We start from the raw sequence: 17,331 nt of genomic DNA on the forward strand, positions 1-17,331 counted from the left end.
ATGATACGCCAATCTTCCACTTGCACAGTAAATCCAAACGTCACATCATAACACATATGATTTGTCCCTATACAGTGATGATGGAATAACATGGTGAGTCATAACATTCTTAAAATGCAAAATGCCAGGAAGTGGATTTATTTATTAGTGTGTAAGTGCTGTGGCTGAGCTATGTGTAATAATAGCAAAATACGGTGCTCTTCTGATTGCAGGTGATGAATGGAAGAACTTAAAATTAAAGAACTTAAAATTCCTTGAGTTCCATTTATAAATTGTGACCTGTAGTGCTAAGATGTTTTTGTTTCCCTTTGTAAATATCATCACAAAAACAAAGTAATTCAAGCAAAGTAAAATGCAAGCTGTACCGATAATCTTAAAAGTTGGGTTTAAATCAAAATTTAAAGAAGTGGTTGTCATTAAGGCTTTGATTTTGTGAGCTCTCCAAGTACAGGATTTTAATTAAAGCCAATAATAGTTCTGTATACAAGGACATACTATCTTATATGTTCTTACCTCTCCTCTTTCATGGGTAGCTTTGCAGAGCTCTTGGGAGACTTGATGAGTCCACACAGAGTCCCAGTCCTGCACTGAGCTCTGCTTGCCCAGACCTCTACTTGCACACAAAGCTGCTGTGACCTCCAGTTGTGTGGCTGCAAGATTTTGTCTTTCTTCTACCTCTCCTTTTATGTTAAGGCGGCCAGGGTGCTGAAATCAGTGTGTTGTACGGGTCCGTGTTTGGGACATTAGCAGTTTGAGAAGTTTCAGTTTGAGCTCTGGGTCTGTTATAGCTGCTTAAATTTTAAAGCTGGTTTTATGGAAGACATGATAGTAAGTAAGTAATGAGATCTTTCTTTTAAGCATTACTTTCCTTTCTCAATTTGGTTAGCTGTGACAAATGCATACTTTTTTATTGGAATCTGTTTTAGTTGGCCTGTTCTGGAATATTTTGGGCTCTCTTCTTTCCCTACTCCTTGTTGGGATGGGATGCTTTCATGCATTTGCCATAGTTTGTGCATGGACTTCCCCTGTCACTTAGTTGGCTAGCTGATTCTTTTTCGTTTGTTTCCTTTTAAACATATTTTGGTGGTCCCTAGAGGTCCTGGCTGAGACCAGAACCCACCCCCCGCCGACAATTGTGTCTGCATTTGCAGAGGTGGAGCAACCCCGGTTTCAAAGAACTGTACAAGAGAATAGATTATAATATGTACTCTGACATGAGCTTGATGGTGTAAAAGATGATGGGAAAATCAGCCATTCAAGTGTTGTGTAGCTTCAGTTTTAGAAAAGCCCATTGTATGCAGTCTGTAGACAGATTCCCCGAGATCAAGCAGGTAGTGGCTAGATCCTGATCCTGCTGAAATTGCTAGGAGCCTTAGTCCCACTGGGAAGCAGGATCTGGCCTGAAAACTTCCTTTACTCTGCATTTGCAAGAGCCGGCCTCCAGTCATCTTGGTTCTGCCATTGCTTATCCTGATGCTGCCCTTCGATGCCTACAGCTCAAGCAGTTCATGCTTTAGCCCTGCAGTGACTTAATAGTCTTAGTAACATCCCACTGTCAACTCATTTTCCTGGCAGTGGTTTTAATTACGTTTCAGACTCCTGAATGAATTTGTTTTCTTTGGATCCTTGGCATATTGAAATGCTCCTCACGTTTGGATGGCTGCAATCACTGATGCGTTTGTTTTCGGGATGAATTAGTCTTCTGAGCCTGAGCATGTCCCATTTATGAATTAGATTTCATTGAAAGCTCGCGAAAAAAGGCAGCTTTGATGCACCCCCTCCCCCCAGCTCGGGTGTGAGGATCCTGCTGGGCCACGCTCCACACCTGACACCCGCAGCCGGGGAGGGGGGACCTGGAAAGCGGCTTTTACCAGAGGGAGGGCGCGGCCCTTGCGGAGCTGCCCCCGCGCCGCCCTCGGCTCCTCCGGCAAATTTCGACAGCGGCGCCCAAGGGCCTCTTCCCCCCCGCCGGCCGCGTCCCCTTTGTCTGCGCCGGGGGAGCAGGACCCCGTTGCTGCAGCTGCCCTTGCCACGGCTGAAGCTGGAGGGGGGCAGCGGGGCTTCCAGGTGCTCCTCACCGCTCCTCCGAGCCCCAGGGTCCGCCAGCTTGGGAACGGGAACGGGAACGGGGCCGCGCGAGAGGCGGGCTCCTACCCCCGCATTGCTACAGCCCCCGGCGCCCTCCGCCGCCTGTCATTGCTGCTCCGGGGCTGCGCGCGTCGCGCGGCTGGAGCGAGCGGCGCGGCTCCGCAATCACGTGGTGCGGGGGGGGGGGGGGCTCCTCAGCAGCCAGCCGCCAGCCGGGCTCAGACGCACACGGAGCGCCGAAGCGCCGCCGCCGCCGCCGGCTCCTGGTCTGTTCAGTCCAGCTGCGCCCGGCCTCTTCCAGCGCTCGGGTTGGGGGAGTCCGCGGGGCTCGGCTCGGCCGCCGCTGGCATCGCGCTGCGGGCGTTTTCCGCCGCCGCCGCCCGGGCTGATGCGCCGCGCGAGAGGCTGGAGATGGAAGTGCTGATGCTCTGGCTTTTCTCCTGGATATTTCAGTGCGCGTCGGTGCGGGCGGACTCCATCATCCACATCGGTGAGAGCCTGCGCCGCGGGCTGAGCAGCCTCGTCGTGTGGCGGGAGCCAGAGCCGGGGTCCGTAGCTGAAGCCTCCTGACTGCAAAGTTGGCTGGGGGGTGGTCCCCAGCGCACGGCGGGGCTGAATCGGGGCGGGGGAGACTGCTCGGGCCGGCCGCGACCTGTTTGCTTGCGGGGCTTTGTCCTCCCTCGGCCCGCAGCGGAGGGAAGGGAGGGACCTGGGCAGGAATAGCTCCTGGCCCGGCCCCGCTCACGGCGGCGGGCTCGGGTGAGCGCTCCTCAGAGCCCCGGGGCTGCCGGCAGGGAGGCAGGGCTCCAGGCCGGCCGGGCGGGAGGAACTTTGCGGGGCCGGGGCCGGGGCCGGCGCCGGCTGGCAGGCAGCGCGGAGGCGCCGCAGTCACCTTTCTGCTGGTGCCGGGGGGGACCCGCAGGGCCGAAGGTGGTGCTGCGGAAGAGGGATTAGCCCTGCCGCGCGGCTGCGGGCTGCTGGGGGGGGGGGGGGGGCGGCGCGTGTAGCGGAAGCCCGGGGCCTGCCTGTCAGGGGCGACGAGGGAAAGCCTGGGGCAGGGGGAGACGCCCGCAGGCGACGAGGGAGGGAGGTGAGTGCGGCTCTAGAGAGGGCGCGCGCATGTGCTTGTATGTGCGTGCAGCAAGTTGCTGCGGGAGGGGGGGTCCCCACCAGGGACCACAGGTGCCGGCGTGAGAGAGGGGCAGATCTGGAGCGGCCTGTTGAGCGCTGATGCCGCGGCCTTGGCAGCATCGGGCGCTGGGGCGGCGCTGCGGGCGCTAGGCAGCAGCCGGGTTCAGGCACGCCCCCCGCCCCCGAGCTGAGGGGGAGGGGGGTAGGGGCTGCTCCTCCCCCTGGCACCGGTGGGATTCCGGCTGCCCCGCGGGCACCCGCTTCCTTCTGACGCCAACTCTAGCCTTGTGGTGTTGGCCGTTTCAGTACACCCGGAGATGGCTGTGGGGGTGGGGTCCAGATTCCTGCTGGCTCAGGGAAGCAAGGCAGCCTTGAAATTTGTTCCTCTGCCTGCAAATAGCAAATGTCGCCGCGAGACCTGCCGTCCCGCCTGGGCCCTGTACAAACCCCGACCTTAACGTCCCTCCAAAATTCCGTGTCCGGGAAGGAGGGCTGGAGCGGAGTGGAGGCGGCAGAGGCTCGTAACGATGAGCCCCGAGGACACAGGCGTGAGCTGCGGGCGCTTTCAGGAGGGGGCCGGGGCTGGCTCATCTGGGTTCAAAAGAAGAAAGGAGCCCAGGTCCCGCGCCTACAAAACCAGGCAGTAAAGCCGCACAGCCCCTCCGAGAGAGCTTATACAAGAGGCCGGCAGATGTTTATACTTTTAACTGCATGAACACGAGGCAGGGAATGAACGCGCTCAGGTTACACTGCCGTGTGAGAGGGAGGTGTCCAACCGAGACAGCGAACTAGGCGGGCAGGAGATAAACGCAGGGAAAAGTTGGTTCAGTTTCTAACCCATCTCCTCACTGCCTGGCTACCTGTAATGTTTGCTATTCAAGCCCGAGGGGAGACGTGGTAGGAAGCGCGGCGTGGGGCTGCAGCAGGGACCCTGCAGCCAGCCCGGGCCTGGCAAAGAGGGAGCTCGGGCGATGATCTCTGGGTGGCTCTACCTGCGCGGCACATGTCTGTGTGCAGTCGGGAGCGAGGGCGCTGGGGTATTTCCTCCCTTCTTTCGAAAACCGTTTCTAATTCTTGGATGGTCGCCAACTTTGCAATGCTTTCGGTGTCAAATCATCCGGCAGAATCGAAAACTCCTCGGGGGGGAGGGGAGGATGCTCTGGCAACGGGGTGGCAGGGGGGGAGCACTGCTGTTCCTCGCCTCCCTGGAGAGAAAACCCTACTGTACTCCCCCCGCAGGTGCCATTTTTGAAGGCAGTGCCGCCAAGGATGACGAGGTGTTCAAGCAGGCCGTGTCGGATCTGAATCTCAATGACGACATCTTACAGAGCGAGAAGATCACCTACTCCATCAAGCTCATAGAAGCCAACAACCCCTTCCATGCGGTGCAGGAAGGTAAGCGCGGCCCCGCGCCAGCCCGAGCTCCCGGGGGCCGCGTGGAGCCTTGTCTCGTACGGGGGCGGCTGCTTCTTGCTTTCCCGGGCAAATAATAGGCGCAAACAGGTGCACAGGAAGAGAGTGGGGACAGCGCTGCATCCAGAGCGCAGGTGCTCCCCGGCGTCTGCCGTGAGCCTGAAGCTTCTTAACCAGAGGCGGTGGGAGCCCTGCGCCCGCAGCCAGGCGGGCTCAGCCTGCGGCGCTGGGCGGGGCCGGTGCGGTGTGGCGCGGCGCGGCTGGGAAGGGCCCGACAGCCTGAGGTGGGCGCTGTTTCACAAGAAAACGCAACGTGGTGCCGCGGCCGCGCGGGACCGGGCTGCTCGTGTCCCGCGGCGGCGCCCGGCCCTGCCCCTGCCCGCGGCCGCTGAGGGTGGGGGAGACAAGTCTTTGATCCCCGCCCTGCTCGGGCAGCGGAGGCTGTGGCAGGAGCCGAGTGAAAACCCCGTGTGGGGCCTGCTGAGGAAACCAAGCTCGTCCCCGGCGCCCCCGCCCCTGCAGCCAAGCTTAACTTGTTGCCGGCGGGGCGAGCTGGACGAGTCCGCGCAGCCCGGACAGAACGGCCGCGGACAAGGAGGGCAGATGCCGAGCGGGCTCTTCGGCTGCTTCCCGGGCAAGGGAATGGGTGTGCTGTGCACCTGGGGGAAGCGGCCAGCTGCTGAGGGCCGGGTTTACCTGCACCTTCTCTCCGCGCCGCCCCCGATATGGGTTGGGCTGGGTGAAAATAACGCGCTGCTTTTAAAGGGGCCTTTCTGGTGCTGCGGAGTAAATCATCCCCCGGGTGTTTTTAGCCGGGTGTTGTGAGGCTCCGTGGAGGAGCGGGCTTGAAGCAAAGGAGGAAACGAGGTGAGCGGTTCGCAAAGCAGCTCTGCCCCCCCCCCTTTATATTGCCCTGAAGTTTAAGACTGAGGTAGTGAAGTAAACAGCTGAACCTTCTTTCCTCGAGCTCACCCGGTCTCCAGGGTAGCTGCATAGAGAGGTACATCATTTCGGTGAAGGAAAAGTTGGAAGTGAATCGGCTTGCCTTCACCAACCAGACTTGAAAAAGCTGCTGCAACTGGATGGTGCTGAAATTGATTATTGCCTGTGTTATTGCAACAGCAGTGCTGGAGTAATAACTATTCTAGAAAAGAGAGCTTTTTATATGCCCAGAGTTTTTAAAGAAATAAATCATCACTGGCCTTTTCTTTAACCATACTGAGCATGGAAGGGATCTTTTCGTGTGTGAAAATTTGCATGAATACATACATGTATTAATGTGTGGCTTGAGTACATGCAGATCTTGGTCACACAAATTGCATTACATGTTCCTTTTCATAAACCCTAAACAATTTCTGTTGATTATCTTTTGATCCCAGTATGTGTACTACTTACTGTATCATCAATTCAGGGCAGCAACAAAATGCATCTCCTTCAGGTCATATCTGAAGTGTACTGACATCAGTGGCCTTCCTGCCATTGGCTTCTCTGAGGATCAAACCCTGTTTAAAGAGAAGAAATAAATAAGGCCATTTTGGAAATAATGCCATGAAGGGGAAAAAACCCACAGAGTTGCAACTGAAGGCAAATAAAAACCTTTAAAGAATGGCAGAGTTTATTTATCAGCAGAGATTAACTCTGAATGATCAGATCGTTCTGCATCTGCAGAAGTGTAGTGTCCTATATTGGAGTTTATTCATATTCATGGAAGCAACAGTATTTGGCTGACTTAATAATTGCTTCCAACTGGGTCTTTTTCTTGAAGTAAAGCTATATAAAATTATTTTGATCGCATTGGAATCTAATTTGACAGTCTGTGGACAGGGAGTCCAATGTCTCAGTTTGTTCCAAGTGCAGAGGAGCTTGACCAAAGTAGAGGATGCTTCTTGGTTTTGTATTTTTCTTTTTTATTTAATTCCATCAAGTTAGTGGTATATGGAAAGACAAATACTACTAAAGTGTTAATTCCATATGAAAACTGTGTCAGATATGGGAAGAATTCCACTCATACTTTAATCTGTTTGGTACAGATCATTAGACATTGTAGGCTGACTGCGGTGCCTGAACAAGTGAAGGATCCATTTTTTTTTGTTTGTAGATGCCCACTGAAGGACGGCAGGCATCTAAATTTAGAATAATTTCCTGAGGTTTTGACTATAAGCTGTAGAACTGAGAAAGGGCTGAATTAATGTTACAGTTTCATTGAGAAGTTACCCTCTGTGGCTAGTTTATTAAGGCTTATCTGTTAGTTGTCTATTGGAGGGTGAGAAGTAGACTGCAGAATGATGCTGTCTTCACCCTGAGAGTCAAATTCTTGACACAATGGGTAAGTTTTAAGATTAGAGCTTTAATTCAATTTCCTGGCCTTTTGTTGGTTCAAATCTGGTGGTCTTTTTGGGCTGAATTTCCTTCTTTTGAAACTCATACAGACAGCATGCTGGCAAAATATGTGGCATGTGTCAGGAATTGCCTTGTTCTTACTGTGTAGTGTCTTTCTGCACAATATGACATGGTTTCATTCCCATTCTTACTATTCCTAATCTCTTTGTATTCGTACTGAAGATACCCTACCAATTTGCTTCTCACAGAATCTAGCTATGATTGCGTTATTTCCCCCAAGCAGTGTGTTTCTAAACAGAGTCAGAGAAATCAATGTTGCAATCATTAATTATATAGCAATGGGAGTTTATATAGTAACCAACTTCCTTTGCCCCACCCCCCTCCAACAGTTTGCAGTAAAACTAGTTCCTTGTGAAGTTTCTGCCAGAATAGCTTGCAAAGTCAAGCAAGACAAATATATATTTGAAGTCTTTTATACACAGTTTTATGCAGGAACCATGAATTATTCATAAAATCCCACTTAAATCAGTGATGTAAGTAGACACTTCATTTCAGTGGTACTTTGCTATTTAATAATAAGGTAATATTATGGAAATCAACTCTCTATATAACAAGGTTTATTATATAATAAGACCTTAATTACTGATAGTATTTAAAAATGCATTTGGACTGGTATTTATTATGTAGTTGTGAGGGGTTTTTTTGCATGCATGGCTATGGAAAATAATTAAAAAACAGCAACTACATTGTTTCTGTAATAGGATCATTTGACTTCTAGGACTAATGGCTTACAAAAAGGTTTTTGCTTTCCAAAACCAAAACATTTTGAACACTAGGAGGTGCATAGGTATATATTAGACAGTGAAAAAAGCAAAAGGAATATTTTCTCGAGAGAGTGGAAGGAGAGGGTACAGTGATGACAAGTCCTTGGTACCTGTAGTAGATAAATGTGATCTAAGGGTGGACCAACCTCTGAGTGGCTGGTGGCTGCAGGCCCCCTGACCTCTCTTCATACAGGCTACGTGCCTCTTGCTGTATGTACCATGCCACTGCCTCCATGCTGCAATGTGTGGGGTTGCTGGGGCACCCTGAGCTTCCTGGCCTTGGTCTCTGTCAGGCCCATGAGTTGTGCTGCACTGCCCCCTGTCTAGGGGCAGGGGTGAAATGAAATGAAAGTTAATGAAAGTGAAAGGAAATCAAAGTTAGAGAAGGGAGGGAAAACCCAGAGACTCCAGCAGTACCCAGCTAAAGATCCTGGGGATTGCAGATTAACCCTGTGGGGGCTGCATGCAGTTGGACAGTCCTGATCTAAACCATAATCTGTCCTGGGTGGATTTACATGCTAATGAATTTATAGTTACCTGACTGCAGTAGTTAACAGATATGAGCTCAGGTATTTCAGCTTCGTTCTTGTGAATTAATTGTTCTCTTTGCTTAGTAATTTGTATTATGGTAATGACAAGGGTAAGGCTCCTTTGTGCTAGGGGTTATGAAAATATGCAAAAAGGTCATCCTTGCCCCACAGAACTTGCACGATCTGAGTTGTGGCAAGACTCATGAAGACGACAAAATGCATAAAATGGAGTCAATACAGAAGTGAGATATAACTAAAATATATCCAAATTTTTGATGCGTATATCAAATAGGATGATTTTGTATATGTGTGCTCATGAATTGCCATTATGCTGCTTGGTGTAATTGTCTTTATGCATGTGGAAATTAGTTTTAATGGAGGGGAAAATATCCATTGTCAGTGTAAATGACTCAAAGACACGCTGAGAATTGCTTTTCTTGTCCGAATGTTTTGTAGAAGAAATCAGTAGAAGCCATAGAAGTAATGTTAAATTGATCTTTTTTTGCTCTTCGTTCTAAAGAAATGTATATGCTAAGTTTTACCCCAACATTTTTATTTCATTGATTTTTTTTTTTGTGCTACATAATGAAAATAATTTTGAATACACCACTATCAGCTTCTTTTAAAATGCCACTAATTTTTCTTATCTGAAGTGTCTGAAAGGTGAAAGGTATAAGAAACTTCTAGATATGATGACAAGCAGAAGATGGGGCAGGATGGTGCTACTAACTGGTTGAGAGAAGCAAGAGCTTTCATAGGTGGCAGCCTATTTCATCAAGCACATCTGAGAAAGTAGGCTGTTGCCTACAGAAAAATCATGCTTTTCTGAACAAGCTGCCTAAGGAAATGTTCATGCTTTCCTGAATGAGCTCAAAGGTACTATCCTGCCCTGACTTCAGACTAACATGGCAAACTACCTGTCTAGATTAAATAAGACTACAAAATACTTTAAAAAGTGACTGATACAGGAATCCAAATTTTGACCAAACTAATTTTCAGTTCACTTGAAAATATGACTGTGTATGAATACATGACTTCTGTAAGCATGTGAATAGTTCAACAACAGAGTCAAATGCTTGTAGTCCCAACAGGTATAGAGAGACTAATAGTAGGAAAAAGGAATACCAATAATAGGAATACCAATAAAGTATTGTGAAGAGGCAATCCAATGGGAGAAGCTATTCAGAAATCCTGGAACTTTTGTAATGTCTCAGAGTGGTGCTATATGTATTGTGGAACCTTTCCTAAAATAACAACTTGTTCTTCTATTTGCATACAAATTTGCAACTTTGCATGCCCATTTGCAACCTTGTATGCTCACTGGGGTTATAAAACTGTAAGCCCAGGAAACTGGAGCACACTTTAGAATTTAGTATGTACTTTGAATGAGTATTGTGGTCTGTTAATGCATTCTTTATATTTCTTATCCCATGCATATTTCTGTGGTGTCAGTGATTATCAGTTGTTGACATTTGTAGGATTGTGTACCTTGGAGTCAAGCTGTTCCTGTGTCTTTTTCTCATGTAGAACTGAGCCAGGGTGAGTTCTTGGACACACATTACAGATACAGTTACTCTCAAATGTTTCTGTTTTGTTTTGTAGTATTTGTGTATGTAGACACTTGGAGAATAATTCATAATTTGTTCCTGGGTTTCTATGCCCAGCTAAAATTCTAAGCAGAATTTAAACATACTCATGGCCTCAGGGTGTGGAATTGTGGAGGAAGCATGCTTGGTGAAACTCTTGTGATGTGAAATCTTTGGGATGTATCCTCTCACTAACCTAGCTCCCCTCTCACCTTGAAATTTATCTGACAACAGTGAGGGGGCCACTTGAATAAGAGTTCACAGAATGAACAGTTTTACATTTAAATACACTTCAGTCTTTGATTGAAAGAATTGCTTTTACCTTTGGTTGAAAGTAGACTCAAATGTGAAGATCTTTCAACAATAGTTGAGGACAGCCTACCAGCCATGGTGAAAACACAGTGCTCAGGACTGGTCACTGTACAAGTCTGGACTAAAAAAAAGTTTCATGTAAATGTGAGCAAAGCCATTCTAACTTGTTTGGTTTAGTTTTAAGTGGGAGCATGACCCAGAGGTGAAAGCCAGCTCTTTGACTAGCTGTTAGTTCCAAAACAAGAAGGTGGGAGAGGGAAACAAAACAAAATCAGGCAAATAATGGACCTCTGGGTTTTCAATATAGTCATACACAATGATTTTTTTTTAAATGTAAGATTGCATTGATCTGATTGTATACGACTGTACAATTTATTGCTTGGTTGAATAATATTAGGATGGATTTTACTCAAATAATAGTAAACAAACAATAGATAAAGGATTATGGCTATTAGGTGATACACCAATGGGTGTTTTGTACCAATATACTGTCACTTAATTTCTCTTTTAGTGGTTCCTCCTGTGTATCTTACTTTTGTCTAGCATTCCTTTTGTCCAATATTCTTTTGCAGTTCACTTGCATGCTGATTTCATTGGGTTACAGTGTCTCGTTTAGAACTTTTTGACAGCTGAACTCTAAACTCTCTGGAAAGATCATATTGTTACATGTATCATTTCCAATTTTAATCTGAGCTTTTAACGCTTTGAAACACCAACCAGCAACAGTATGAGTAGAGAGGATGCCTCCTGTAGTCAGAAAGACCTGACTGTGTAACTACACATTTTTCCTACTAGTCTACTGCAGTTAAAAGCTGTTGCTCAGTGGGGTGAATGTGCTTAACATTTTTACCTCCTTGTGCCCTCAGAGACCAAACCAAGACTTGTTAAGGCCTGCCACAGTGAAGACATATGTGACACTGTTATCTCATTCTGCCTGTGATTTTATGCTGTATAGTTGCATGGCTCAGTACAATCTTTGGATAGAATGTTTCAGAAAATTAAACAAAACAATGTATGGAATCTTTATGCTCTGCATGTTTTTGTTACGTTATCACAGGATCGCTGCCATTAACATATTTGGAAGAAAAGATCTAAATATTCCATAATGGGGTCTATTTTCAGCTATGCATTGAAAGAATTCAGCCTATGAGTTGTGGGAAAAAATCCAAGTATGTCTGCCTCTAATTGCAGTCTGCTATTTCATAGCATAGTTACTCTTATTTTTACTTTATTATGGGCTATTTTGCAATGTGGGGGTTGCCTCCTATAAAAGTAGGTACTTTATTTTTGTTTTATAGAGAAACATTAGTGTATGGGGATAATTTTCCTTCCCTCTCAAATGACACCTTCCAAAAATGGCCATGTGCTTTTGGTTCAATAGTGTACGCAATGGGATGTGTTCATGTTTGGTGATTAGGACAGGTGCATTTAATGTCTGAGTTCTATACTGTTTCATAGTTACATATACCTCTCTTGTGCAACAGTGGGAACCAACAAGTTGGCTCTATTTTTATTAACATGTTTAAGAGAGTTCCCTCTTTTTACTGGTGCAATAAATACCAGAAATAGCAACAATGGGAGTGATGTATAGATCAGTGGGAGTGATGCATAGAAATAATTCATACTTTCTATAATTATATAATGCCTGTCCCTGTTTAAGGTGTAGCAGAGGTTGCATACACATGTTCATATATCGGGAGAATTTTCCTGTGTTTCTTTTTCTGGTAGAAAAACGTAGCTGGAGATGCCTGAGCCAGATGTTCAAATACTGAGCCCATGAAGAGCGGAAAGCTTGCAGTGCTGATTGATGCTGGGTAGCTCGTGGGTCCCTGTGCACCCTTTTAAGCGTGCTCTGCAGGCTCCCTCAGTTTATGTGGAGATAGATGGCAGCAGTGCACATGGTGGTCCTGAGTGGCTGACCCAGACTGCTCAGGGTCCACCTGTATCTTCCTGCAGCACAATGTGGGGACTGTAAAAGAGGCATGTTCTTGCTCTATGCTTGGTTGGATTTAACCCTGGTTTTTCTTGGGGGTGCTTTTCCTCTGGAGAGCCATTTTTGCTCTGGGAGAAAAATCCTGAACGTCTGTTTGTTCCTGGTTTCTCCTGAGAGAACAGCAACTTTCCCAGGAGAAACTGAATGTCTTCATGTGGCATGAGTAGTCTCCCACTTTAAGGCCTGCCACTGGCCAGTCCTATTCAGTTGGCTTTCCCTGCTATGCCTGGTGAGGGTTGGAGGTAAGAGGTAGAAAGCCTAGCAGTAGAGCATAGCTGAAAAGAGGAAAGGCAGGGGTGTTTTTTTGAGAAGCAAGAACTTTGGGTAGAAGGGACCTCAGAGAAACTTTGGGTCAATTGCCAGGCAAGGAAATTCCCATGCCAAGAAGCTTCAGGGAACTATCTGGGTAATATTGAAAGCTGAGTGCAAGGTAGGTGAGAGGAGTGTCCAGGGAGTGCCTTAGTAGGAAGCAGCCCAGGAAAGCAATGAGGGACTGACTTAAAAAAGTGGTGGTTGCTAATCTTTACAGGATTCCTGGGCTGAGGTCTAAAGGAGTGGGAGGGCTCGGGCTCCCTTACCAACCTTAGCAGGATTTACTAATGACTGAGTGAGACAAGTGGGTTCTGTAGTCCTGGCATAAATTGAGCTTTATCCTGGAGGGGAAGAACATGAGTGTATACTGGCTAGAAGACCAAATTACATTCTGTCTTTTTCCCATGTGAGAACTGCAGTGCCAGGTTTTTTGGGGAGGCAGTACTTCTGAACAACCAAACAGCTACAAGGGTTATACCCTTCCTACTTTAACACCCTTTCTGTTCCTGGTGGAGCTGTACCAGAGATAATATAACAGAGCTGTTTGCTGATTTACATGTTTTGGCAATCCACTAAGGGTCTTCCCAGTCATTATTTTTAAGTAGTCCTGCGATAAATGTGATGTTAGGGTGCAAAATCATTTTAATGTGGTCTTGTTCATCCCTGGGCTAAAGCATACAAATATAATCACTTTGTGTATATATATAAAATAATTTAGTTGCTGGATATATTGTAAGCCCCTATTGCATCCAGTAAAAATATTTTGAGTTTTCCTGTATTCATAGAATTTAGCCACCAGAGTTGATAAAATAAATCCTGTATCCTAAGTATCATTTTAAACTGCATCATAATATTTAAGGAATTAAATAGGTTTAATGTTTTGATATGAGTCATTATTGTGGTTTAGCCATACAGTAAAAAGCATTCAAACAATAGCTTTTTGAATAGAAAAGATATTGCCATGTTTATTAAAATCATGCATGGCTTACTGTAGTTGTATATCACAAAGAGAAACAGAATATAGACATATTCTTATGGAAGTGACTTGCTTAATGTTGTATTGATTGAACTTGTGGTTAAAATGGTTACTGAAGATGTAATTTTGCCATGATGGGTAAAACATGACTCTTGTGGTGGTTTTTTTTTCCCCTCAGCTCTTTTTGTGGAGATCAAAAACATTTCTCTGCCTGGCCCCGCAGCTGTGTTCCCAGGTGCTTTTTGAGCAGCCTGCACTTCTCTGGAGCCACGCCCCCGCTGTTCACCAGTTCACAGGCTCAGGCAGCTCTGGAACTGCTGAGCCTGTGTCGTCATTTCTTCCCAGCTGCCGCTCATCTCGACTCCTGCAGAAAGTATCGGGGACCGTTGGGCATGGTCTGGAGTGGCACCTTGGAGGGGTTTCTTTATGCTTACCTGCTGGCACTCTAGGCAGGTGGCACAGAATTGCTCTTCATCTCAGTAGAGATGTGGCCAAAAGAATCTTCCTGTCAACCCGGTTGCCGTTTTCTTGCGGCCCAGATGTCCCCCAAGGGGGTTGGTATGGGACAGTCATAACAGGTTCATCTGGTATGTTTGGGGCACTAGGAGCTGGGCTACCTGTTCCATCCCTCCCCGTCCCCTTGTAATACGGTATAGTAGCCCTCTTCTCTCCTCATCTCACAGTGGGGTAGCTGATCACAAAGTTCCAGCTGCACCACTTGCTGGTTTTGCCTGGTGATTTCCATCTCCCAGATGGCCTGGAATGCTGGCTCTTCGTGCTGGGCCTCCCTAAACTGGGTTCCACTGGTGATGGACTCCAGATTCCAAAGGGCCTCTTCTAAACACCAAGGTGAGGAAGGAGCTTCTTCCCCCACTAGCCCCTAGTGCCAGCCTCCCCAGGCTCATTTGCTCTCCAGAGCCTCATAGATCGCTGGCCAATCCTGGCCTAGGATCATTTGGTAGGGTAGGTCCAATGCTATCCCCACTGGCATCTCCCTTGTGACCCCTTCCATGGTCACTTGGACCTTCTGCCTGGGGGTAGACAGAGGCCTGCACATGTAGGCAAAGCGTCTTGATGGGGTTAACCCTTGTTCCTTCCTTTCATGACACCCAGCCTGGCTTTGACCAGCGTCTGTCCGTATCCCGTATCTAGGATAGCACTGACTGCCAGCCCCACCACCATGGCTATCACCGTGGGCTTGTCTTGTTAGATCGTTTCTGCTATATTACCCAGGCTGCAGTCCATCCTTTCCACAGGGGACAACTCTTGTAGTGTGGGACGGTTGCCTCGACTGTCTCTTCATCCATCAGATTTTGGGGCCATGAGCTGTGGGTTCATCATGCGCTCCTGTGAAAAATGGCCCTTTTTTCCCACAGAGGAAACATGTTGACCCTGACAGCAGGGCTTGGGTGGGCGTCCTGGTCCCCTCACCTCTCACTGGGTTTAGTGCTCATGAGAGTCCCTGGCTTGTCCTGGGGTATCTCATTCTGGGCATAGTCAAAATCTTCTGCCAACTGGGGAGCCTCTTGAGATGTTTTGGGATGATGTTGTCGCACCCGCCTCTGGGTATTTTGTTTTAGGTCCACGAGGCTCTGTTCTAACAGGAAAGCATCCACGATCTCTTCCCAGGCTGCCTGGGCTGGTTGGATCTATTGTTCCTGGAGGTCTGTTAATTTCGGGAGGAGGACCCAGGGGGTCTTATTTTCCTTCTTTCATGCGCAGAATATCTGCTGGTAATTCTCTGGAGTAATATTTAGGTGGTATAGGATCTGTTCTTTCACACGGTCATAGTCTTGGGCTGCGAGGCATGATGGAGCCCAAGACTATGTGGACCCTGTGTGGGGCCTACCAACAACACTCTGACCTTTGCTGCCCACCTGGACTTGTCCAGGCCTGTGGCCTGTTCAAAGTTCTCCAAAAATGCTTCAGGGTCATCCTCGGCCATCATCTTCGGGATTCTAAGGTCTACCATGTTCCAACTCATTAGCTCTTGCTGTTTCATCATCTGTTCATCTAATGCCATCCATCTGTTTGCCTGCTGCTGCTGCTGCAGAATCTGTGCAACAAGGTTCAGGGTCTGCTGCATGGCTTTCATTCCTGCCAGGAGCCCTGCCTGTGCTTCCATCACCTTACTTGGCCTTGGCCCTGGGGTGGGTTCTGTGTTCCCAGCCAGGGAACCAATTTGTCGCTCGTAGGTGTTGTAGGGCTTTGGCCCCTTCTTGACAGGTGCCTTGTCTCCTAGCGACATCAGGGTGAGATCGGGCTCTGGTGCCATCTGGGTGGTTTGGGTGTTGCTCCTACGCACCTGCCATGTCTTTGATGTTCATAACTGGGGAGGCAGTTCCCTGTAGGTGGCCCCAAGGCTAAGGGGTCTTGACCCTGGTCTTTCTTCATGGGGGTCCAACCTCCCCTTTACCCCACCCTTACCACATCCATGGCCTGGGCAAACGCTGCACCCTGTAGGTCTTCCCTTGGATGATCTTGCATCATCCACGCTGCCTGCCTCAAGACAAGTTCAGTTTTCTCGGCTGGCAAATCTTCCCTGTGTCAGTCCCTCAACTTCAGGCCGGCTCTTGGGCAACTAAACCTGCCCCCAGCTTGGGGCTAACTGTAACTAAGAAGAGCTCAACTGAAAGTGTCCAGCGTCTGCTGACGAGCCCCTGGGATTCCATCTCCCAGTGCCCACTTGGTCACTCAGGGGTGGGGAAACTCTTCCCTCCCTTCCCTCCTAGTGGTTGTGGGGATGGGCGGTTGCCCCATGCCCAACCGTGGTCAGTCTTTCCAGCATGACCTCCCCTGGGGCCTGGCTGACCTGTACTTGGTTTTCCTGTTCCCACCAACTGGTGGGGCTTGTCATTCCCATGCAGGGCTTTGTAGCTGCCTGTGCCTTTGTTCCTGCCATGCTGCCCAAGAGTACTAGCAGTTCCTTGCTGCCACTCCCCACTGCAGTACCTGGGCTCCCTATTGGGGTTGTGACTCTGCTCTCTGTCATTCTTGTATTCCCGAGGCTTGTGCTCTTTTTTCCATCTGCTGGAGTCCTCCTGCAGGCATTCAGCTCTGTTTTCCTGCACTCGGGGCTTATGCTTCCTAGATCTGCAGCCAGTGTCTCCTAGCTGGTGTCCTGCCCTTCTCTGCCCAGCCCCGCAGCCGTGTTCCTGGCTGCCTTTTTGTTCCCAGCTGCTTTCCGGAGCCACACCCCTGCTGTTCACCGATTTGCATGCTCAGGAAGCTCTGGAACTGCTGGGCCTGTGTTGTTTCTTCTTGGCTGCCTCTCATCTTGACCCCTTTGGTAAGTATAGGGGTCCATTGGGCAGGGGTCTGCGACGTGCTACAGGGCCTTTCACACTCTGAGACATCTTAGTTCAAGTGAGTGAAGGAAAACATCCCTGCTGTATATGCATTATTATACGTTCATTTGAAATATAGGTTTTTCCTACTATAAATTTGAATTTATGTAGTGCTACCCTGACAGAATGGAAGTGGTCCATACTATTTCAACTGTAAATCACCTTTTTTGGTAATGGATAGTTTTGCCCTTCCTCAGTTTATGCAGGCACTTGCGAATGTTTGCACATGATCTGAAAATGGCCCACAAGTTGCAATTTGTTGGGCAGCTTTCTTATGCTCTTCAGCATCGTATTGCTGTTCAGAAATTCAGAGACTGTATGTTACTGTTCTACTACTCTGATGCAGTTGAAAGAGGCCAGGTTGTCAGGCCGGGAAACTGAAGCCTTCTATCTGCAAGAAAATACAGGAGGAGTGAACTTTTCTGCATCCACGTTCCAAATTTTACCTACAGACACAAGTTCTGAATTGCTGTTTTGGT

The 17,331-nt window shown here is 48.2% G+C and overlaps 1 protein-coding gene across 2 annotated transcripts in view; it reads left to right on the plus strand.

The window, feature by feature from the left end:
* Positions 1-1,809: 1,809 nt before the first annotated feature.
* GRID1 (glutamate ionotropic receptor delta type subunit 1) overlaps positions 1,810-17,331 on the plus strand; it is a 1,131,580-nt gene continuing 1,116,058 nt past the window's right edge. Inside the window, exons 1-2 of one of the 2 annotated variants that reach the window (XM_090057114.1) lie at positions 1,810-2,578; positions 4,459-4,614. In XM_090057114.1, the coding sequence (XP_089913240.1) occupies positions 2,500-2,578; positions 4,459-4,614 (235 nt within the window). In that variant the 5' untranslated portion in view covers positions 1,810-2,499. The remainder of the gene's footprint in view (positions 2,579-4,458; positions 4,615-17,331) is intronic. The other variant, XM_090057113.1, reaches the window with a different exon arrangement.

Source organism: Crocodylus siamensis, chromosome 7, assembly GCF_052110815.1.
Source record: "Crocodylus siamensis isolate JL-2025a chromosome 7, ASM5211081v1, whole genome shotgun sequence".
In the NCBI taxonomy this organism is placed as follows: Eukaryota; Metazoa; Chordata; order Crocodylia; family Crocodylidae; genus Crocodylus; species Crocodylus siamensis.